The sequence below is a fragment of the Microcaecilia unicolor genome, chromosome 3 (genome assembly GCF_901765095.1).
Source record: "Microcaecilia unicolor chromosome 3, aMicUni1.1, whole genome shotgun sequence".
Classification (NCBI taxonomy): domain Eukaryota; kingdom Metazoa; phylum Chordata; class Amphibia; order Gymnophiona; family Siphonopidae; genus Microcaecilia; species Microcaecilia unicolor.
The window spans coordinates 514,901,523-514,926,957 of record NC_044033.1 but is presented as its reverse complement, the minus strand read 5'-3'; the positions used below and the strand labels follow the sequence as shown (position 1 = coordinate 514,926,957).

General features: G+C 43.0%; 1 protein-coding gene across 1 annotated transcript in view; it reads left to right on the top strand.

Moving 5' to 3' along the window:
- The first annotated feature begins 3,745 nt into the window (after positions 1-3,745).
- Positions 3,746-25,435, top strand: part of LOC115467300 (activating signal cointegrator 1 complex subunit 3-like) — a 689,265-nt gene continuing 667,575 nt past the window's right edge. Inside the window, 2 exon segments of the mRNA XM_030199160.1 lie at positions 3,746-3,931; positions 4,378-4,518. Coding sequence (XP_030055020.1) covers positions 3,818-3,931; positions 4,378-4,518 — 255 coding nt within the window. The 5' untranslated portion in view covers positions 3,746-3,817.

Here is a 25,435-nt window from a genome sequence, read left to right as displayed (position 1 = left end):
TAAATGCTCCCAGGTACACATCTCACCATTGCTCCTTTATCTTGTCTGCTGAGTCCCTCCAAAACCAACCTAAAATCCACTACTCCCATCTGTGCACCACTGCAATAGCCTTTATGGGTGAAGGGGGCACTTATATGTGGGTACAGTGGGTTTCTGGTGAGTTTTGGAGGGTTCACAGTTTCCACTACAAATGAAACATGTAGGAGGAGGTATGGGCCTGGGTCCACCTTGTGATTTGAACGCACTTCTGACAGTCTTCATAGAAAAACATCTAAGAATTTGTTTTGAAAATACCAGTTTGGGACTTTTTTGTGAGAAAAATGTCCAAATGCAGATTCCTGCTACTTTTTGGACATTTTTCTGTTTTGAAAATGAGCCCCAAATTAACCTATGGAACTTTGTAAGTCTAAGTGCTTTGAAAATGAGCCCTTATATAAAACAAATCGCCTTAACAGGAACTTTTAATTTATATTTATTTATAGATATAGGTATTTATAGGTATAGATTGATAACCCCTCCCCCAAAATTCTCTCCCTCTTCCATTGGACTATGCAATAAAATAAATGAGCAATGAATGTCCATAACAAATTCTATTTGCAATGAGTAAGAAAGGGTACCCATAAGCACTTCCATTTAGCCAGGGTGGTCTTATACTGTGCCACGATCTTTTCCATATCAGCTATAAACCAAACTTTTATAATCCATTTATTGGCAGTTGGAAGAGTCTCTGATTTCTAGACAGTATCCAGAGTTAGTCATGCCTCATTAAGACAATATTGGATAAGAAGTTGCTGTCTCAAGTGTGCTCCTGGAAACGATCTATTAAGCAAGTAGATCCCCGGGTCCCATGGTATCTCAAGAACCAACCAAGACTGCAGCTTATTCTGCACCGTCTTCCAATAAGAGCGCATCTTGAGACAGGTTCACTAATGTGTCCCATAATTCCTCTCTCCACGTTTTCTGCAGCAAAATGCTAAAACACTTGAGAAAATGTGATGAAGTCCGGCAGTTGTAAGGTACCAACAATACATGAATTTAACCCCATTCTTTTGAAATTAGCAGCTCTAGACAAGCACAGCAATGCTGTTTCCATTGCCTTCCAATCACACTCCTCATATCAAGTACATAACTCAGCTTCCTATTTACATAGTAACATAGTAGATGACGGCAGAAAAAGACCTGCATGGTCCATCCAGTCTGCCCAACAAGATAAACTCATATGTGCTACTTTTGTGTATCCCTACTTTGATTTGTACCTGTCCTCTTCAGGGCACAGACTGTATAAGTCTGCCCAGCACTGTCCCCGCCTCCTAACCACCAGTCCCGCCTCCCACCACCGGCTCTGGCACAGACCGTATAAGTCTGCCCAACACTATCCCCGCCTCCCAGCCACCAGTCCCGCCTCCCACCACTGGCTCTGGCACAGACCGTATAAGTCTGCCCAGCACTGTCCCCGCCTCCCAACCACCAGCCCCGCCTCCCACCACCGGCTCTGGCACAGACCGTATAAGTCTGCCCAGCACTATATGAGACAGATCAAGGGGCAGTTTGGCCCTAAGATAACAATACAGCACTGAAGCTGATTTACGAGTATTACAAAAATCTTCACATAAATCTTCCAGGAAAGTGTTTTCCATGTGACAACAGGCTTTATAGATTTTGAAGGTATGAAATGAGTGAGCTGCAAATAAGTAAAACGATCCCTTGACGTCAATTGATAGTCACAAGTCAGCTCTTCAAATAGTATTATGTCAGCGTCACCAAACTTTTGCCTCCAGGTAAGTAACAGCATCAGACTGCACCTCCTAAAGACCCAGGTCTTTGACCATGTGGAAAAAAGGGTTATCCACAATAGGAGAAAACTTTGATAACTGAAAGTCTCAGTTTGTCTTGTCCCGTGCAGTCCCAGATCTGCATATTTGCAGCATCACTTTGCTTAGTATAATCAACTTAAGGAACTTTAGTTGATCCAAGGTTCTTTATTGCAAATTATCAACAAGTTATCAACAAGTGAGTCATCTCTGTTAACAGAGACGAGCCTTTTCATTTATAGTCCCACAAATCTGGAATTCCTTCCCTTTGATATCTGTCATGAGATAAGACCTTTTTATTTCTTGCCTGAGTAATACTATGTTAGTAGATGTGGAGAGACATTTTAGAAAGGATGTCCAACTCAAAATATGGATGTCTCAGTCACTATATCACAAATCTTGCACGCATTTTAGAATAGGAAACAGTTTGTTCTAAAAATATGTGCGAGACGGACATCCATGTGCTGAAACATCCAAACCGAGGGACATGGATGTTTTTTATGGCAACAGAAGAACATCCATATTATAAAATGGTCACACAGATGTCCATTTGGCGGAATAGTTTAATGTTTAAAGCAGCCAGCAGAGATTCAGAGGTTGCTGCTGGTTCAAGTCCTTTTGCAGCTTTTTGTTTTTTTTTCTTTTAATTCTGAGCACTCCAGGAACAGAAAAATACCTTCTGTGACTTCCTCTATCTCCATTCAGTGGAGAACAGCTCAATCAGAGCATCGTTCTGTAACCCGGCTGTGCCAAGTACCAGGTCTAAATACGGACATCCACCTTTTGAACATGAAGATTCCTTTCCCTTCTGCTGGATGTCCATATTTTGGGTCTTCCCTAGCCCCGCCCAAAACATATTCAGATCATGCCCCCTTGCCATGTGAACGTTTTGTACAGTTAGACATCTATATCCTGCCTTTGTAAAATTGGGATTTGGACGTCCATGCAATATGGACTTCTAAATGCCAGTTTTCAGATATCCAAAACAAGAATAGAGCTTCTAAATAACCACCATATTGTTTTATCTGATGTATTTCTGTACTATAGGGTGGGATTGTAGTGAGCATTGGAAGTAAGTGGTTGTGAGAGAGGTTGTTTTCCATCTTGGGCTCTGAGTAATGTTTATATGTTTTTTATTATTTGTCTTTCATTTGTACTGTATTTTAATATTTTCGTATGAATTTCTTTGCAGTCCAACTTCAGTGTCCTTTTTGGTCAGATAGTTGACATAGAAATGAAATATGATTATTGTGAAATGAAAAGTATACATTTTTTTTTTACATTTATAATATGCAGTTGCTATCATTGAGAATTTCTGGGAGTTAAGAAGACGCCTGAGGAGTTCAGATATTTTGTTAAACATGTAAACTGAGTGTAATAGTGCTTGAAAATAAAATGTATAGAAGCATTCTCAGTCAGCTTTAATGAAAGAGTTCCTTAGCTTCCCTGACCCCTGGAATACTTGTGGAGCAGCAATTTTAAAGGCTACATTGGCTGCTGTAAAACTCACTAGGGATGAATTACTAAATCTAGCCATCTAACTTCTCAAGTATGGAAGCTAGATCTTTTGGAAATTTTTTCTTGTAATATTTGAGGAGTGGCCTAGCGGTTAGAGCAAGAGGTGGCCAGTTCAGATCTCACTGCTGCTGCTTGTTATCTTGGGCAAGTCACTTAACCCTCCATTGCCTCAGGTACAGACTTAGATTGTGAGCCCTCCTGCGACAGAGAAATACCCAGTGTACCTGCATGTAACTCACCTTGAGCTACTACTACTGAAAATCCAAATAAAATAAATACTAAAATGTATTGTTTTATCCATAGACTGCAATTTATCACCAGTATCATCTTTTTATGACTGTGATGAAAGACATTGAAACATGTCTGTGGCTCGGCTGTGATTTTGAAAGTTTCTTTTGCAGATTGGACAGCTCGTTTTTAGAGGGGTGAAGAGGCTGAATCGTATCCAGTCCATAGTGTTTGAGACTGCCTACAAAACGAATGAAAACATGCTGATCTGTGCACCCACTGGAGCTGGGAAAACTAACATTGCCATGCTAACAGTGTTGCATGAAATCCGACAGCACATTCAGCAAGGTGTTATCAAAAAGGATGAGTTTAAGGTAAGAATGTAATGAACCAAAGAGCTGTTTGTAAAGCACAATGAACCTCGTCATACAATGATACTACTTTATATCAAATCAAGAAGTGTAAGGGTATTATACTTCTGCAAGTCACACAAATGATGATGCTTGATTTAGTTCATTACTATTAAAGCAATACTTGTTTGTGTCCTGAAACTGTTATTAAATATGTGAACAGTTATGAAAATACATTTAGTTCTGATGCAGAACCAATTTTGCAAGTGATGAGGCTATATAAACAAAATCCATTGTCCTCTAAACAGCTGCACTCTTAGCCAACAATGATAACTACTTTTCATATATCACTATTAAGATTTTTCACTGTAAGTGCCTGGAATCATATTTCACAATAAATTGTCATTGCCATGAGACAAATGACATTGTGGCTTTTGCTCATTTTTCAACGGCATGTTCTTTCGGTACAGATTGTATATGTAGCTCCTATGAAGGCCTTGGCAGCTGAAATGACAAATTACTTCAGCAAGCGTCTGGAACCACTTGGCATCACGGTGAAGGAACTGACTGGTGATATGCAGTTGTCAAAAAGTGAAATCCTACGAACACAGGTATGATCAACTGAGGTGAAGTTGATGTTGTTTACATCCATGATTTTACTTTTGTAAAACTGCTGTGTGCATTCTCTGTAGTAGGATGGTTAATATAGAATTATGTATAGTAGAACAAGACTGGATGACGATGGTGCTTTGTGTTTCTGCCATACAGAGTTGCATTAAGGGCCTGATTAACCTTTTTCCCTTAGACAAGGAATAGAAAAATACCCTTAGTAAATCGGGTCCTAAAGGAGCTGATGTAGACCCGAGAAGGGATTCCCCTCCCCCCTTCACCTTAGTGAAGACTATAGCGATGGAAGGAGGGGGTGTTGAGAGGTTAAGCTGCTGGATTCTACATTTTTGGGCTGGCTCCGAAATTACAAGAAAATTTGTCAAGGCCTGTGTTAGTATATTTCAGTGTGTTAGAATATTAGTTGGAGGTCTACTCTACTTCTGCCTGTAGAGGGAATGACTGCTAAGTTTTGTTTGGCAGGAGTTTGTTGAAAGTTAGTGTGTTTACTTCAAAATTTGACCAATTGGTTGTACTTGCTGACCTGAATGTTTATACCCTGGAGGAAAGGAGAAACAGGGGTGATATGATACAGACGTTCAAATATTTGAAAGGTGTTAAACGAACCTTTTCTGGAGACGGGAAAGCGGTAGAACTAGAGGACATGAAATGAGGTTGAAGGGGGGCAGACTCAAGAAAAATGTCAGGAAGTATTTTTTCACGGAAAGAGTGGCGGATGCTTGGAATGCCCTCCCGCGGGAGGTGGTGGAGATGAAAACGGTAACGGAATTCAAAAATGCGTGGGATAAACATAAAGGAATCCTGTTCGGAAGGAATGGATCCTAAGGAGCTTAGCGCAGATTGGGTGGCAGTACCGGTAGTTGGGAGGGGCTAGTACTGGGCAGACTTTTATGGTCTGTGCCCTGAAAATGTTAGATACAAATCAAGGTCAGCTATACATATAAAGTAGCGCATATGAATTTATCTTGTTGGGCAGACTGGATGGACCGTACAGGTCTTTTTCTGCCATCACCTACTATGTTACAGTAGTTTGATGGTGCCACAGGTACCAGGCTTATTCGCTATACAGTATTGGCCTTCATAGAGGATAATGAGAAATCCCATGCTTATGCAAACTACTTTTGTGAAGAAATAATAGAAGAATATCATATTCGTATACAACTTGATCCACATTTGAATGTAAGGAAGACGATATACTTGAAATCAGTGTTGTGTTGCTATATTTAAAGACCCGAAACGAAAAAGTAGGGGTGGACCAAAGAATCTCAACAGCCGATGGTGCTGAACAAAGTTACTTCAACCCACCATCGGCTGTTGAGATTCTTTGGTCCACTTCTACTTTTTCGTTTTGGCTCTTGGACTACACGTGGGGTTTGTCTTACCCTGACCTGTTGGTTGCTTTCTTGACGTCTTGCTATATTTATATCAGTTAGCTCAAGGGGTATAGGGCGGCTGCGTGGTTTCATGAAGACTTCCACCTTTTTCAGTGGAGAAAGGAGTATATTATCCGCAACTTATTGGCATGTGAGTGAACTGCCAAAGATTATATGTAGCTATTTGGCAGTTCAAGATGGCTTATATTTCTGACTAGCTAAGGTGGCACAGTCGGCCACAACAGCTTTTTTGAATTATTCTGGGCCTTTTGTGGGCTCAGATCTAGGAAGAGAGTACACCCAAGCCTATCTGAAGTTGATTTTGTGAAATTTTGAGGGAAAAGGTTCAATTTGTTTAGTCCATTTCTAATTGTTCTAACAGGTCATATAGTCTCATAACGTATTAACTTAATGGAGGAGATTGTGTATTTATGGATTTGCTTATTCACCCAATATTGTTTTGATATAAAATTAATGCATTCAGCATTATTAAAATGCTTATTTTAAAATAGTGCAGTGCTCCAGTGGCCAATATTGATCCTGGTCTTGGAAGTATGATAGAGTTGTTCTGTTTTCTTCATTTGAATCTGTTACGCTTAGATGACCAAGAAAACCTATTGAACTTTTTATATTTTGTAGTTATAAAACGGAGTAGATTTCTGCGCTTAGTTTATTTCTCTGCTCTGTTATAACCCTTTCTTTTGAAAATATGACTTTGTAGGAAGAACACATATACCAAACTCTTGAGAAAAAGTAGTGACTTTTCAAGAAGCAGTGACAATGAGCAGAGTGCTCTTGTTGTACAGAGAAGTGGGACCCTCTGATAATATGAATTGCTTGTTCGAATGCAGTGTCAGTGCATAGACGAGACTACAGTTGATTCCTGTTGTTTTTTTTACATCTTGATATTAGAGCATTAATGAGTGTGACTGGGGATCTGAAGAATGTGTCATGCATAGAAGCATGTCTGCTTTAAATACATCCATTGTATGGTGGTTATTCCTGAAGACACACATGAGGACTGTTCATATTGCATATCGTTAGATTATTTCCTTTTTCTTGTGCCGAATGAAGACTGAGATACTCTGCCTTTACTGTACCTGTATGCCTTTCTTCTATCAGTGCAACTATTACTGTGATTTAAGAACAGCCAACCTGGAAGAAAGACTGTTAGCCCTCTTAGGGACTCAGAAGCTGTAGCTTATTTGCTGGGGCTGAGATTTGGAGAGAGTGGAGGAGTGGCCTAGTGGTTAGAGTGGTGGACTTTGGTCGTGGGGAACTGGGTTCGATTCCCACTGCAGGCACGGGCAGCTTCTTGTGTCTCTGGGCAAGTCACTTAACCCTCCATTGCCCCAGGTACAAATAAGTACCTGTATATAATATGTAAGCCGCATTGAGCCTGCCATGAGTGGGAAAGCGCGGTGTACAAATGTAATAAAAAAAAAAATAAGTAATGAAATCTAAAATCAAAATCCCCCAAAATAATCAGCCCAAGAAACCTTTCTTCAGGTTCCTTGTCTATGGGAAATTAGGTTGCGGGGGACACATGGGGGTGAACCAGAGCTATGAAATAATGTTGTCTAAACAAATTCATTTGTTATAAGACTTCCTATGTTTCAGAAAAAGGGTAAATGTGGTTATTTCTCCTTGCTTTCTGCTTTACTTTGTTCTTTGTTGTTTTTTTTTTTTTAATTGTTTTAATATACAGAGCTTTTACAGATTTATAAAAATACGAAATTTCTGATTTTATACATTCACACTGATGATCTTAGTGGTTGTGTATGTTTTCTTTAAAGATACTTATTTGTATTTATAGAATTGTTAACTTGTCTTTGGCATGATTTCAGATGGAAAGGCAGTTTATAACACAAAAATAGTGCTTCTGATATCATGCATTTTATTATTTTGGTATAATTTAATTCATGGGGAGCTATAGAGTGGTTTTGGCTATCAGGCTTTGCTGGCTTCATTCATCTTTCCCCTGCCTGTCTTCCTTCCTAGCCCACCCCTATATTTGCATCATTAAGAGGATCATTAAGGAGGCAGGAAGGACAGGTGAGCAACTAGGCTTTCATAGTGATGACAGTTTGCTGCTGGACTGGGACATTCATTTCACATAGGCTATACTATGGGATTTGAGCTGGTAGCCTAGTATAGTGCTGTGACAGTTCTACAGAATTACATGGGGACAAAGTTTGTCCCCATCCATGCAAGATATGACCCCATCTGCACAAGCCTTGAACAGTTCTGTAGTACAACACCAGAGATATAGAAAGAGATGGATTTACTCCTGTACTATGCAAAATATAAAAGATGGCACATGCCAGGGATGGTGTTTGGGGAGTTCAACTAGGGCAACTGCCCTTGGCCCCCTGGCCAGAGAGAGCTCCAAGCCTACTGGAAGCTGAAGAAGGTCGCTGCCTGGTAGTGGGCTTTGGGGACCCCTCCCAAATTGATATCCTAGGCCCCAGCCATGTATAACACCAGCTCTGGAAGGATGTACATTTCAAATCTGATATTCTGTAATCACAAAATAGAAACTAAAATTCTTTTTCTACCTTTTGTTGTCTGGTCATTTTATTTTTCAAATTATGTTGTCTGAGGTTGTGGTTTCTGCTTCCCTCTGTCTTCTCTTAACTCACCAGAGTCTTCTGTCAATTTGACATCTTTTCTCTCTCCGTGTCCACCATCTTCCATCTCTGTGTCTCTATTGTCCTCTATGTTCAGCATCTCTCTTCTCTGTGTTCCTATACTGCTTGTCCAGTATCTCTCCTGTGTTCACATCCCTTCATCAATCATTTCTCTATGTCCCTATCTTCTCCCCTCTGTGTAGAACATCACTTCTCTGTATCCCTATGCCCCCCATGTCCAGCGTCTCCCTTTTGTGTTTTTGTTCTCCCCTTGTCTAACATTTCCACACTGTGTCCATATACCCCCTCCCCGTGTCCATATACCTCCTCCCCATGTCCATATACCATTCCCACGCACCATCTCCCCTTTCTGTCCCTATGCCCCCCATGTACATAATTTCCCCTGTGTGACGTCCCTGTGCACAGTCCAGCTTCTCCTCTCTTCCTTCTCCAGACCAATGTGTGTCTGACCCCACCCAGCTTTCCCACGTTCCAGCATCTGGCTCACCTTCATTCCCGTTCTCTTTCCTATTGTGAGTTCAGTATTTGATTCCCTCTTCCTTCATCCCCTTGGTCTGGCATCTCTTTCCCATTCCTTCACTTCCCTCCAGCTCCCCCTTCATTGCTCCCCTCTTCCTCCCATGGGTCCAGACCTCTCTCCTTTCCCTTCAAATCCCTCCTCCTTCCGTGGGTGCATCACCTCTCTCCCTTCTCTACAGCTGCCTTTGGTGCAGGACCTCTCTTCCCTTCCCTCTAGCCCCCCCCCTCCTCCTCCTATGGGTGCAGCACCTCTCTCCCCTTCCCTCTAGCCCCTCCTCCTCCCATGGGTGCCGCACCTCTCTCCCTTCCCTCCAGCCCCCCTTCTCCTCCCATGGAAGACCTATTTTCCTTTGTTTTTTTCTTTTCTTATTGAGGTTGGGCCACCCTATCATGCAGCAACCATCTCCTTTTTATTGTTGGCGGGCTTTCTTTCCTGCGTTGTCCACAGGCCTTTCTGTTGGGCAGTCCTTCTTCTGCTTCTGCATCTACTTTTTCCAAAAACAGGTATCAACAGAGGCAGCTCTTTCTTTCATACAAGTGGTCATACACCCAAACCCAAAGTTCATGGTGGTGGTGGGGGCTCCTGCTCCCGCCGCCAGAACTTCACAATGATGGGGACTCTGTCCACTCTTTGATGTGAAAAATAGGGGGACGTCTGTCTCTTTTACAAGGAGTGGGCCAGCATTACCGTGGACCAGTGGGTCCTCGAGATTATCAGAGAAGGTTACAAATTAAGAGTTCCCCTCTCCAATCAGAGAGTTTTTCTTGGAGTCCCTGTGCGCCGTTTTTGCAAAGAAAGCAGCAGTTCTTTCCACTTCTTACAGGAATTGGGAGCTGTGGTTCCAGTTCCACTATCTGAACTCGGTCATTGATGTTATTCTGTTTACTTTGTTGTCCCGAAGAAAGGAGGTTCTTACCATCTGGTTCTGGACCTCAAGAAAGTGAACAACTTCCTGTGCTTCCAACTTGTTCGGATAGAAAACTTGCTCTCTGTCCTAGTTGGCAGTGCACCCGAGGGAGTTTCTCACAGCTTTAGATCTCAAGGAGGCTTTTTTACATATTCCCATTTGATTTCTCCATCAGCGTTACCTTCGATTTGTGATGCTTTTTGGATGGCTACAGCACCCAGGACCTTTTCCAAGGTTATGGTGGTGGTGGTGGTGGCCATATTCCTCAGGAAGGAAGGGATTTGGGTGCATCTGTATCTGGCTGATTGGGGTACATCTGCGCAGGAGAGAGAGTGAGTAAGTTATGGCCAGAGTAATATCTTGCAGTCCCTCGGATGGGACTCAGTTTGCCCAAGAGTCATCTTTGGCCATCTCAGTCCCTTAAATATCTGTGGGTTCGTTTTGACATGGCTCAGGGGAGAGACTTCTTGCTGGATTGGAGAATTCTCAAACTTCAGTCCCAGATTCGTCTCTTATTGTGGGTTCCAAGTCTCCATTCTTGGGACTGTGTGCAGGTCCTCTGGGCCATTGCTGCGACCCTGGACAGGGCTCTCCAGCCCCTATTGAGTTGTTGATTTCCAGCGTCACAGGATTACAATGTACGCTTGCTTTGGGCTCTGCAAGCCAGACAAAGTATGTCTTGGTGGCTTGCGCAGTATCATCTAGCCTTGGGAGGAAGGGGACACTGGTGCCTTGTTCCTTCTGCTTTGTTGTGAGCTGTACTGAATGACCAGAAGTACTATCCTATAAGACAGAGTTCAGTTCAGTACTCTCTCTCTCTTCCTGCTTGTACATGGACACAACCCACATGTCTCTGCATTTATTTGATGTGACTAAAGGAAAGAAAGTTATCAGGTAAAGCATAACTTTTCCACAGACCTTCTCTGTATCTGTAGAATACAAGAGATTGGTTGGATTTTTGATTTTCCAGTTTGATTTGAGCTGGACACACCACTGGCACCTGCAGAATAAATTAGTCCCTATGCCTACTTTATTCTTCTGGAGAAGGCTAGATAGTGCATTTCACTTTGTCAAAAAAATATTATAAGAAATGAAAGGGTGGTACTTCTGCCTTACGTAAATTGTGGTGTGTGTTTTTTGCCAATGATGAGCAGTTATTAGCTCCAAAGGTGCTCTTTGAGGCTTTTCCCACCCACTTTTCACTTTCTTTAAATCTATAGATTTATTTCCACAGACATGAATATTTATTTATTTAAAAAAAAATTTTTTTTTTTTGTTTGTTACATTTGTACCCCGCACTTTCCCACTCATGGCAGGCTCAGTGCGGCTTACAGGATTGTTTTTAATATTTGTAGTTGGCTGTATACCACAGTTGTCAGAGAAATTGCAGACAAATGCTGAGCAGTTTTATTTTTCAGAAGGAAAGATAACTGTTGGAGAATGGGTAAATATTGAATGTTTTGATAAGACTCAATATGCTTGATAGAAAATGTGAGACGGAGTTAAGTCCTGGACATATTTCATGTTTTATATGTTAATGAATTGTAGTATGAGTTAAATAGAAGACCATCCACCTGCTTGTGAATGGGGAGCGTGGGAATCCTGCAGAAAGCAAGAGAATCACACGGTATAGTCAAAATCTCCGGCAATGCCAGAATCAGGCTTGGAATGCACTGAGTGAGGCAATTGGAGTACTAGAATGAGGCTTGGAATGCCCAAGGAGGCAGATGGAACACCAGACTGAAGCTTGTTACATTCATCGGTCGGTGAATGCGACCCAAAAAACCACAGTAAGCTGTTGGGGGTCAGGAGGAAATGGAGGGCTGTAAGCGAGTAATAACATCAACTCCTAACTGGGTATGGGTGGGCATGAGTTAGATTCCAGTGGGGATGGGCAAGGTTGGGTGAAATAAGCTTGAATTTGATGAAGAAAATGTAATTATACAAAAACATTCAACTCCAAACAGTTAATATGAGCTTGTCCATCTAAGGTGGGATTTAATTAAATTCCTAAACTGTGAATGGAAGTATGTGAAGAAATTTTTTGCCTTACAAAGCAAGGTACTCGGAGGGAGGAGCAGGGCTGTAGCAAGGTATGTGCGGCTGCACAGTGTGAAAGGAAGGTAGGGAAGCCAAAATTGCACCCCATCCATTGCCTCCACTGCTTGCCCAGTATCTTCAATTGCTCTCTCTACCCTACGCCCACCAAGTACAACCGCCCACCTTCTCATAGTCCCTCCCAGGCCTTCCTGACCGATTCAGAGTGATATAGATTAGGGCCAATCAGCAGTGATCTCCACTCACTTCTGCCTGTGCTATCTTTGAATTCAAAATGGCGGCTAGTGCCTGGGTAACCTCTGGGCAGCTGTGCTGACCTGAAAATTGAATGCTGGTGTGCAGATATGGCCCAGCATTGAATATCTGAGCTTAATTCAGCCTGCGGCATCATCAGCTTTAAGAACAGCTTACCACAGTGGACTGAATATTAGCCCATGAGGAATTTTGAAGATTCTGATTCTAATTGAAGAAACTTTGACAACATGCGCGCTTGTTCTACCAAAGTAATACCTGTGCAGGTTAGAAAAGAGGAAACTACAAATTGGAGTTGACAGTTTTGATTCATGGTTTCATTACATCAATATTAGGTTTTTGTAGCACATTTGGGTTGTCCTAAATATCAAAGAGTCTGCAATTAGTGCAGAATGGGACCGCATTTCTACTAATACCAGGTCTTGCGACCATGTTACCCCAGTTTTAAGGCATTTACATGGACTGCCAATTGAGTTTCGAGTGCAGTTTAAGCTTTTATACCTTAGTGAATCTGGAGCCGTGAGCCTTCATTAGCTTCTGCTTGAGATCAGGGATGGGGAGGTTTCTTCTATTTTATATTCATTTCCGAATTTACATAGTCCAGCCATTATGGTTATGGACCTCTGTATGATAATGTATATCCTGACTTCTGTTCCTACTTGGAGACAACCAGCACCCATGCTGCTCCATGTCTCTGTTGCTGCATCAGGCAAAGGTACATCAATTAAGCTATTCTTAAGTTCTTGAGCTTATGCAAATTACTCACTTCGGACTTCAACTCTTAGGCAAAGGGTCTTTCTTCCCAGAAAAGACTGGCAGTATTTCAGAGGGTTTTCTTTAGCCAACTTTTCTTCTTTCATACTCCAAACTCATAAGTACATAAGTAATGCCACACTGGGAAAAGACCATGGGTCCATCGAGCCCAGCATCCTGTCCACGACAGCGGCCAATCCAGGCTAAGGGCACCTGGCAAGCTTCCCAAACGTACTGCAGTCCAACAGCCACCACACCCTGTACAGGACACCTCCTACATAACCTTATAGTCCTGTCCTCCACTCCTGTCTATTAGTCCCTTTCAAAACAAAGATCAGAGTATCTATGGATAAAGCATAGGTAAGTACCTGTTCCATTTCTGTCCCCCCCCCTCCCCTTGACTTAGGCATTCTAGGTCAGGCTTTCCGCCCCCAGCAGGCTACAGGTCTTTCTCTTCAGCAGCTTCACCTATTCTTCTGGTGCTAGGGAGCTCTTTTTAAAAGCCTCTAAACAAAATGCCCCCCCTCCCTGCTGATCAGTGTCCACCTCTCAGGGAGCTTGGGTCCTTCTGTCCTCAATTCGGACTATTGGCTTAGTCCCTCCTAGCCTCTCCTGATATGGGCATTGCTTCTTGCTGGGTTTGCAGGCCTTCCTGCCCCAGCTCTTCTAGAACACACACGCCTGGCTTTACTTCCAACTGGGGGCAGAACTTTCGTAGCTTGCCCTCGCCTTTCTGGGCTCCGTGAATCCTGACTTTTGCCTCGCCTTTCTGGGCTCCGTGAATCCTGACTTTTGCCTTGGCTTTCTGGGCGTTCTAGTTTCTCTCCCCTGTCTTTTCTTAGAAGGGAAAAACCCCTTTTCTCTCCCTGACCAGTCCCTATACCTGTCAACTTTAAAGGGGCAGCACTGTTTCTTTTGTGTATTTAGATTTATCCTGGAAACGGAGCCAGAACATTTTTATTTTAAAGCTGGAGTTGGTACACTTTTACCACCTCTGACTCCACACAAAATCGGTTCTGACTCCAACTCCGCAGCCCTGCTCTTAGGTAGCTTTTTATGGTGTATACTAGCCGTTGAGCCCGTAAAAACGGGCTGGTATTGAGGTTTTCCTCCCCCCGCGGTCACCACCGCTCCCCTCCCCCCCCGCGAGGTCGCCACCGCTCCCCTCCCCCCCCGCGAGGTCGCCACCGCTCCTCCCCCCTCGAAGTCGCCGCCGCCACCCCTCCATCTGGACCGGGCCCTCTCTTCACTTCTGAACTTACACATCCATTAGCCGAACACAACAACGCACATCAGCTGAGCTGCCCCTTCCTTCTCTGCCTGTGTGTGTCCCGCCCTCGCTGACGTTACGTCACAGGAGGGTGGGGCCACAGGCAAAGAAGGAAGGGCTCACTGCAGCGGCAGCAACCTCGGCGGCGCAGTTTCCTTCTCTGTCCCGCCCTCCCTCCCCATCATCACGTATTGACGCGGGGGCGGGACAGAGAGGGAAGTCTCTACTGCGCATTTGCGAGTGAGTACGGTCACTCGCCGTTTATATGTTTGATAAGCATGCAATATTTTTACACTATCACACATACTGTTGGCATTATGAGAAACCTTCCAGAAATTGGCTACTTATTGTTTCCGAATAAACTTTGCTCATATTTCATGTATATGCGTTAGATAATGATATAAATGCATACACTTCATTGTTAAAGACCATTAAAAATTGCTATTCTAATTTACCAGTTCATACAGTGCAAGGGATGTATGATTATTAGTTTTGGTTTAGGAGATAGCAGAATAAAAACCTTCTTATACCTCCAGTAGGCATTTATATGGTTGTGAATGTGTCATGAGATCTAAAATATCTTTTGAGGCTGTGACTTAGACTGACAGTGTATATTAGAAGTAGATGGCTCCATTTGCTGGATGGTTTAGGATAGACAGGTATAAACCTTAATGGAATCATTGTAATGCTTTGCTGCCTCTAAACCTTACAATATATTTCAGCATGAAATCTATGAGCAGTAATTGATTTGAGTATAATAACCTTAGAAACCCATTTATTAAGGTTTACCCTATGTTATCTAGAGGGGCATAATTGAATGAAAACGTCTATCTCCATGGGCATTTATCTCCGAGAACGGGTTCGTGAAGGGGCGGACTGAACCGTATTTTCGAAAAAAAAATAGACGTCCATGTTTTATTCGACAATTTGTGAGCTGGGCGTTTTTGTTTTTCAGCGATAAGGGAAAATGAAAGCGCCCAGCTCAAAAACGAATAAATCCAAGGCATTTGTTCGTGGGAGGGGCCAGGATTCGTAGTGCACTGGTCCCCCTCACATGCCAGGACACCAACCGGGCACCCTAGGGGGCACTTTTACAAAAACAAAAAAAAAAAGGTAAAAGAGCTCCCAGGTGCATAGCACCCTTCCCTTGTGTGTTGAGCCCCCTAAATCCCCCTCAAAACCCACTGCCCACAAGTCTACACCATTACTATAGCCCTAAGGGGTGAAGGGGGGCACCTACATGTGGGTACAGTGGGTTTGGGGGGGTTGGACGACTAAGCATTAAGCAGCACAATTGTAACAGGTGGGGGGGATGGGCCTGGGTCCACCTGCCTGAAGTCCACTGCACCCCCTAACAACTGCTCCAGGGACCTGCATACTGCTGCCAGGGAGGTGGGTATGACATTTAATGGTGAAAATAAAAAGTTGTGAGACATCATTTTTTGTGGTGGGAGGGGGTTAGTGACCACTGGGGGAGTCAGGGGAGGTCATCCCCGATTCCCTCTGGGGGTAATCTGGTCATTTAGGGCACTTTTTGGGACCTTATTTGTGAAAAAACAGGGTCCAGGAAAAGTGCCCTAAATTCTAGCTACAAACGCATACTTTTTTTCCATTATCGGCGAAAGGTGCCCATCTCTCCTCGGCCGATAACCACGCCCCAGTTCCACCTCCGCAACGCCTCCGGCACGCCCCCGTCAACTTTGTACGCTTCCGCGATGGAGTGCAGTTGAAAACGTCCAAAATCGCCTTTCCATTATACCGATTTATTCGTTTTTGTGAGATAAACGTCTATCTCCCGATTTGGGTCGAAATCTAGGCGTTTTTCTCTTTCAATTATAAGGTGGATAGTCACCTCACTTAACAAAGCATACTGTAAAAAGGAGACAAAAAAAGTTCTTCTGCCACATGCTATCTTGGGTAACTAAGAACATTAAGATTTGCCGAGTTGGAATCCACAGTCCTCCTAGGACAGTCTGTGGAAGCCCTGGCAGTTCTTAATTGAGGCTGGGGGAAAGGTCCCGTTTGCTGTTGCTCTTTGTCAGATGTGAGAGGTGACAATCACAAACACTACCCTGCTTATGTAATTAAACCTTTTCAGGGCAAGATGCACTAAAGTCGTCGTTAGAGCCGTTCCGTACCGAATTCCATAGCTATGCATTGAGGAAAGGGAATGCAAATGAGCTACTCGTTGTAGCTCACTTGCATTCTCTATTCCATCGTAAAATTGTTGGCCAATCGGCCGGTCGAGCATGCGCAGAGTAGCAAAGCGTTATGCTGTCTGCTCTGCGCATGTCAAATACGCTGCCTGAAGATGCCGCTCACCCCTGTTTTTCAATCAGCTGTTATTGGAGAGTGCAGTTGAAAGTGTCCATCACAAAAATAGCCTTCCATTTTGGCCATTATTCATACCCAAATAATAAAAACGTCTTTTTTGGCTGTGCTTCAGTCAGCTGAGAGACCTGGAAGTCTCTGAGCCAATCTCCATTGAGAAGACTGAGCATGTAACCCTACTCTGTTTTCTTTTAACCAGTTATTAATCCACAATAAAACACTACCTTCTGTCCCATGATTTTCAAATTTCCTCTGGAGTCTTTCATGAGGTACTTTGTCGAACGCCTTCTGAAAATCCAGATACACAATATCAGCCGGCTCACCTTTATCCACGTTTCTTCACTCCTTAAAAGAAATGTAGTAGATTGGTGAGGCAAGATTTCTCTTCACTAAATCCATGTTGACTCTGTTTCATTAATCCATGCTTTTGAATATACTGTGTAATTTTGTTCTTTATAATAGTCTCTATCATTTTGCCTGGCACCAAAGTCAAGCTCACTGTTCTGTAATTTCCCAGATCACCTCTGGAACCCTTTTAAAAAATTGAAGTTACATTTTCAACCCCCCCCCCCCCCCCCCAGTCCTCCACTGATGGTAGAGTGGGAGTCCCTGGATGAACAGCTTTGCAGTTCCAGGTTGTGGGGTTGCTTCTGTGGAGGTGGTGAAGCATGGCGCTCGTTGTGGCAAATAGGTGGCTAGGGCCATGCTGTGTGGCTTGCAGCAGATGCCTGGATATCTCAAGTTTTTTTGCCTGGATTCGGGTACGGCCTTTCTGCCCCAGTTGGCCACCAGCTCTTCAGGGGCGGGACATTGAGCGAAGGGAAGACCAGTAGAGACGTCGGGAGCGCCGCCTCCTTCACTGACGCTGCGCCGTTTGCTGCCCTGCCAGCCGGACGGAGGTAAATTTAAAAGAGATTTTGTTGGGGGGAGAAGAGGGCGGGCAGTTGGGACATGGGAGCGGGAGGGCAGGGGAGAGAGGACAGCGATCATCTACACGGGGTGGGGGCGCGCGCGCTCCAACCGCTTGTCTGCGGGGGGGGGGGGGGCACCCAATCCCCTGCGAGGGGGGGGGGGGTGGCGGCGGCACCCGATCCCTTGCAGGGGGGCGCCACCCGATCCCTTGCAGGGGGCGCCACAGACCCTTGGCAAGGCCCTGGTGAGGCAAAGGGATTTCAGCTCTCCTCGGCCTCCAGGGAGTGCTCCTGTTTTTAAACATAACTGGCAAAATAACTAGTTAATTGCATATACATGTCTCTTTATATGTATACATAAAAAAATTAAAATACCGTATCGTCATGCAAATAACGTGTGCATGTATAGAACGTGTGGAAATGACATTCAATTTTAAAAAGCAGTATAGTACACCCATGCATATAATGCACTATATAGCTTAAGGCGGAACTAATGTATCCATTTAGGAAACACACGAATATAACACATGGTGGAGCCATGCAGAGACAGTAGCACACATTTTGATCTTCACTACTGTTACTACAGTAACAGAAAGGAATTTGTTGGGTAATTTGCATCCAGCATGTGCCTATATCCACTGTTCTTTGAGTGATGCATGTAACCAGTTAAAAAAAAAAAAGAAAAAAGTATAATGTGTCCACAAGTATAACACACAGGAGCCACAAACCTTTGCAATTAAAACATAACACGCACGTTATAGGCCGGATTCTATATAAGGCATGGTGAGTAGCATGCGTGAAATTGTGCACATGGCCAGTTTACATGCGCTACTCAATTTAGTAACGAGACAATTAGTGATGATTGGCTGATAACCAATTATCGTTAAATTGGAATAATTGGAATTTACACGTGCTTTCTTTTTCGACGCATTCTGAAAAGAGGTGCATTGTTATAAAATTCAGAGGAACACACCTATATTTAGGTGTAGGTATTTCCACCAGTTTTTCAATGGCGCGTATGTCTGTGCCTAAATACTACTACTTAACATTTCTAGAGCGCTACTAGGGTTATGCAGCGCTGTACAGTTTAACAAAAAAGGACAGTCCCTGCTCAAAGGAGCTTGCAATCTAATGGGCGAAATGTCAAGTTGGGGCAGTCTAGATTTCCTGAATAGAGGTATGGTGGTTAGGTGCCGAAGGCGACATTGAAGAGGTAGGCTTTGAGCAAGGCTTTGAAGATGGGCAGGGAGGGGGCCTGGCGTATGGGCTAAGGGAGTTTGTTCCAGGCATGGGGTGAGGCGAGGCAGAAAGGGCGGAGCCTGGAGTTGGCGGTGGTGGAGAAGGGTACTGAAAGGAGGGATTTGTGTTGAGAGTGGAAGTTACAGGTAGGAATGTAAGGGGAGATGAGGGTAGAGAGGTAAGGAGGGGCTGCAGATCGAATGCATGTTCTCGTGGCCTACACGCTATTCTGTAAACTGCGTCTTACTATAGATGCAGTTTATAGAAAAGCACTGCACTCATTATTCCAACGTGCCTACGTTTTAGTCGCCATTCACAGAATTGGCCCTATATGCGTCAAAATACGGTATATATATTTTTACATAGAAGTTTATAGAAATTCTGGTTCTTAACAAGGGATATTGTGTAGATTTGGCAGTGGTACAGCCCTGGGTGTTGCGTTTCTTGGAGAGAGGAAATAACTTGGAGGGATGAATAGAATCTGACATTTAAGAGATTACAGTTGATTAAATGTACTTGTGATGACAAAACAAAAGTGAGTAGTGAAGCAGAGACCATGATAAGGGTGTCAGAGTTGAATAGGGTGAGTAGGGATGAGGATGGCACACGGTATCAGGACATTTGAGTAATATGGATGATCAGCCTGATGGATTTTGTCAGCTGATGGACTCCAGTATTAAGCCATAAAGGCTTTAATCCCTTTTCGAATCTGATACTAATAAAATGGAATAATGCATTTCTCTCCTGAACTTCTAGTCTGCTAAAGAAACCTAATCAGCTCTTAGGCAGTTGAACAAAGGCAGAGCTATAAGCTTTAGAATGGCTGATTTATTGTCTCTCTCTCCTTAATCTGCTAAACATTAATGGACGTCACTGCTTTGTTTTTCTCGTATAATAAAATTTGATGAGACTTTAATGGAATCTTTAGCAAAATTAATGTTAATTATAAACATTCTTGGTAGATGTGGTGCAGTCTTAGGAGAGGATACAAAACTCTACATTAACTGGTTATTTAAAAACAAAACAAGAAGTCCATCAACATAAATTGTATACATTTTTATTGCAGCTACAAAAGAAAAAAACAAAAAAAAGTGATTGCATTAGTGTATTGTGGGTTTCTGCAGATCCAGGACTGTCGCTTAAACCTCCGAGTAATCTCTATATTGGCAAGCACTGAACAGCGTTATTTAAGACACCGAGAGCCCGATATTCAAAAGGGTTTAACCAAGCAGAAGAGGCTCCTGCCTGGTTAAACCGTGCTGAGAAATACAGTTCATAATTAAAATATAGAGTAAATACAACTAAGTCCCCACCACAAAACCCCCCTCAATAAATATCAGTCTGCATTGTATGCCTGACCAAGCAGAAGTGTTAACGATTTCCTGAACCCACTTATCTCCTGCAGTTCTCCAATACACAAAGGAAGCTGATTCCATAGTTGCGGCCCTGCGATATATAAAAAATTGAGTCCCAAAATGTCTCCAAACTAACATCCCGATAGTTGTGTACATCTAGAACAGCAGAATTTATGGAACGTAACAATCTCTTTGGCTGATAAACACACATTGGGTGTGTTTTGGGAATCCTTTTAATGGTTTCTAGAGGTGTATAATTTTGGCCAGTGCCCCTGACTCTTCCAAGTACTATTGTTGCAATATTTGTGTCACAGAGAGATGAGGGTGAGGCCTAACTAGGGAATTAATCCCATATTTTCACGTCCCTCACTCTTTAGTCATAAATGACATGAGTGAACCCAGTTCCCCTTGTTCACTGCACTAACCATTAGGCTACTCCATTTCATTTACTCCATGCCAACTTACTACATGGCAGGGATGCACATCTACTATAATAAAAAGCACCTCCAACGTTCTGAAGCTGACTCCGTGGCAGTGAAGGGTTTGTAGGGTTCGTGCTGCCTGCACTGGCGAAAACCACCTCAGATAACTTAAGCCGCACCCCCACCCTCAGTCCGCGCCCAATGTCGCCGGCATCAACACTGCCATTACTGCTGCTGCTAGCACCCCCTGCAAGCCATTCGCCACCTCCCTCACAACTCCCCTCCCAGACACACGACACACCCTCCCAGCTCACCAGCAACGCTCCCCCCCCCCCAAACACACAAAAGCTCTATCAGAAAGACACACCAAAATGCAACAACATGGTCTGAAGGATACATCAGCTTTACAACGGAAAAAAAAAAAACAACCCACAGCCACACCGTCACAGTTTGCCAACCAAGGCCCCCCCTACCCCCCCCCCCCCAATAAGGGAGGGAGGGGGTTGGAAGGGGAGGAGGGAGGGAAAAGGGGGGGGTGGGAGGAGGGAGGAGGGGGGGAGGGGGAGAAGAGGAGGGGGAGGGGGCCCTGGAACCTTGCTAGCGCCCGTTTCCTTTCTGTTCGAAACGGGCCTCTTTTACTAGTGTTAGATAAGTGTCGAATGAGACAATCTGGTCAATTTCAATTTAGCCTTTTTTGGTGCTTAAATTTCTCTATGGGAAATGCACTTTAGCACCTATCACTAACACTGTGGTTATTTGGTAAACAAATGCAGATTCTAAATTGTTTTACGTAGACAAATCAAGAAGTAGTGGACTGAGTAAATCAGATGTTATTTAAAACTTAAAAGTATTTCTGATGTTGCAAGCATTTGCTTTAGAATTGTTGACAGGTACCACTTAAGATGTCCTTGAGGCTGTGGCTTTGGGAAAGCTTTTTTCTTTTCCGACTGGCCATGAATATCCCATAGATACGAGAAACAAGTGAGTGGGGATGAATGTAAAGCAATAACACAAAATCAGCTGTATTCTGTAATTTGTTTGAATTATAGAAGGTGAGATTTTTGTACTAGCAGTAATCCGTATTGTATTAGTAGTATTCTTTTTCCTTCAAGTGTGTTTTTGAAAAGGAAATGCATTCTGAGCATTTGGAGCTGTGAAGAATAGCTAGGGATCATTGAAATTTCAGGCATTCTGCTACACCTTTGAGAGAGTTTGAAATGTTATAATGCCGTTGTATCGCTCCATGGTGCGACCGCACCTTGAGTATTGTGTTCAATTCTGGTCGCCGCATCTCAAGAAAGATATAGTAGAATTGGAAAAGGTGCAGCGAAGGGCGACTAAAATGATAGCGGGGATGGGACGACTTCCCTATGAAGAAAGACTAAGGAGGCTAGGGCTATACAGCTTGGAGAAGAGACGGCTGAGGGGAGACATGATAGAGGTATATAAAATAATGAGTGGAGTGGAACAGGTGGATATGAAGCGTCTGTTCACGCTTTCCAAAAATACTAGGACTAGGGGGCATACGATGAAACTACAGTGTAGTAAATTTAAAACAAATCGGAGAAAATTTTTCTTCACCCAACGTGTAATTAAACTCTGGAATTCGATGCCGGAGAAAGTGGTGAAGGCGGTTAGCTTAGCAGAGTTTAAAAAGGGGTTGGACGGTTTCCTAAAGGACAAGTCCATAAACCGCTACTAAACGGACTTGGCAAACTCCAAAATTCCAGGAATAACATGTATAGAATGTTTGTATGTTTGGGAAGCTTGCCAGGTGCCCTTGGTCTGGATTGGCCGCTGTCGTGGACAGGATGCTGGGCTCGATGGACCCTTGGTCTTTTCCCAGTATGGCATTACTTATGTACTTATATGTACTTATGGTATAAAATAAAATTATGTAAAAATGAAAAAAGAAAAGCATATGGGTAAAGATGACATTTTTGCATATCTTTCTTAGAACTTATTTCTTAGAAAAACCGTCCCCCTATAGGGTCCATCACACAAGGATCCTTTTTAATCAGAAAAGTGAACAGTTAATACAAGAATGATCTAAAATAGAGACAGTAAAGCAATTTAAAATAGAAATTCAATGGAACACTAATGTAAAATGATGTGAGTGATATCTTGTTGAAGTGCATAATACAGATTTCTTTTAAAGAAACTGACCCAATGTGCGACAATTTTGCTTTCAAAGTACTAAAAGATATCCCAGGATGTTCAGGCCCAGAACTTCCCTTCTTTCTCGGGTTTTGATGTTTTTTTCTCTACTTGCCAAGTGCTCTCTCTCCTTTTAGAAGAGCAAAGATATGGATAATAGTTTTGGTCATGACACTTTTGAGGTGATTTTTCCATGTAGGAACCTTGGAATTTCTGCCGTGGGGGCTGTTTAGTCTACAGATTGCTACTCTTCCAGTAGGTTGAAATAAGCCAGGAGCAGGAGGAAGGAGTCACAGCTGGTGATGAAAAAGTGAGAATACATTTTTTTAAAAATGTGATGACTTATTTTTTTTTTTGTTAAATTTGTACTCCGTGCTTTCCCACTCATGGCAGGCTCAATGCGGCTTACATGGGGCAATGGAGGGTTAAGTCAGACTCAAAGAAACAGAAGCCTGTGCAGCCTTCTACATGGAATGTTGCTAGTGGAATAGCAACATTCCATGTAGAATCTCCAATAGTAGCAACATTCCATGTAGAATCTCCAATAGTATCTATTTTAGTTACATTTGTACCCCGCGCTTTCCCACTCATGGCAGGCTCAATGCGGCTTACATGGGGCAATGGAGGGTTGAGTGACTTGCCCAGAGTCACAAGGAGCTGCCTGTGCCTGAAGTGGGAATCAAACTCAGTTCCTCAGTTCCCCAGGACCAAAGTCCAGCACCCTAACCACTAGGCCACTTGAGTCGTCGTTCTCTAGTCTTCCCTTTGCTGGTTCCTTAGAAAACAAATGTGGTGCCAAATATAGAAGAGAGACCCTTTTAACACTGTCGGCCCTCTCTTCATCCATGTCTGTCATTCAGAATCAAACTAAGCTGGATCTCTCTTTCAGCAGGTGATTATCTCGTTAATGGTGCTGTGATACGTCGGTACTAAATCATAACGCATATTAAGAGAGATGATCTTAAGATTTTCATGATCAGAAAGGAAATGCCCATTAAAAGGAGACACGTCACTAGATCTAGATCAGATTTGAAAAGAGCTGGTTGAAGCTGCTGTTTGTCTTTCCCTGGGAACTGCCATTTATATAGTACCAAAACATTAACATTCCTCTTCGGGTAAAACTTTCTTATCCTGAGAGGCAGTCACCAACAGAATTTATGTTGTTGGGTGTAGTTCCTTTCATGTATATCTCACCAGCAAGATCAATTTCAGTTTTAGTAGTGGGGGCAATCACTAGCAAAGGCAGATAAACACAGCGATTGACAGAACTATTCAAACACAAGCACAACCTCTGGGTTAAGGAAATGGCCACTGCGGCGACTCATTTCATGTGACCAGCTCAGGTCCTGACTCACTCGCATCTTCACCGGTCCTTCATACTCAGATAAGTTGATTGTTGGAGCTATAAATGCTACATTTAAAAGCAGTGTTTAAGATATGAAATTCCAAATTTGAAAGACTCTCTTAATTTGTATGTAAAATTTGCAGAGGAAGTAAGAGTTTATGTAAACAAAAGGGTTATGTGGCCATTGAAGAGGCAAGTTGCCGCATCTCAAAAAAGATATAGCGGAATTAGAAAAGGTGCACAGAAGGGCGACGAAAATGATAAAGGGGATGGGACGACTTCCCTATGAGGAAAGGCTAAAGCGGCTAGGGCTCTTCAGCTTAGAGAAAAGGCAGCTGAGGGGAGATATGATAGAGATCTATAAAATAATGAGTGGAGTGGAACAGGTGGATGTGAAGTGTGTGTTTACTCTTTCCAAAACTGCTAGGACTAAGGGACATGCGATCAAGCTACAAAGTAGTAAGTTTAAAACGCATCGGAGAAAATGTTTCTTCACTCAACGTGTAATTAAACTCTGGAATTCGTTGCCAGAGAGTGTGGTAAAGGCAGTTAGCTTAGCGGTGTTTAAAATAGGTTTGGACGGCTTTCTAAAGAAAAAGTTCATAGACCATTATTAAAATGGACGGGGAAAATCCACTGCTTATTTCTAGGATACACTCTTGAAGCAAGAGTGTCTGATACTTCCAAATGGGTATACCTAATACACAGTTCTCAGTAATAGTCAAGGGAAAGTCTCATAAAGTCACGGGGCGCTAGTTCATACCACCAATGCAGGTGGGCCCCTATTGCGTGACAGTTATAATCATTGACTAACCCCCCAACCTGCCTAGGATAAGCAGCATAAAATGTTTTGTACTTTTTTAGGATCTTGCCAGGTATTTGTGACCTGGATTGGCCACTGTTGGAAACAGGATGTTGGGCTTGATGGACCTTTGGTCTTTCCCAGTATGTCAATACTTATGTACTTAAGTGAATCATGACCTGATATGATCATGTGAAATAAGTCACCGCTGAGGCCATTTCCTTAACCCAGAGGTTGTGCTTGTGCTTGAATAGTTATGTCAAAAAAAGTGCTGGGTTCTTATGCCTGTGTTCAGATATCTGCATTTTCCTTTTAATTATCACTGCTTCACCTGATAACTTGTCCAAAATAACTTGGACTTCAATAAGTAAATATTTTGTGCTCAATTTCTATGGTACATAAAACTATATTCATGTGAGAACATTCTGGCTGTTTGAACATGCTTTTTTTATCCGAAAGATTTGATAAGAAGAATTCACTATATTAGAAATTGTGATAAGAAACATGACAGCATAACAGTTTGAGAGTAATGGACCCCTTTAACAGCATGATGGA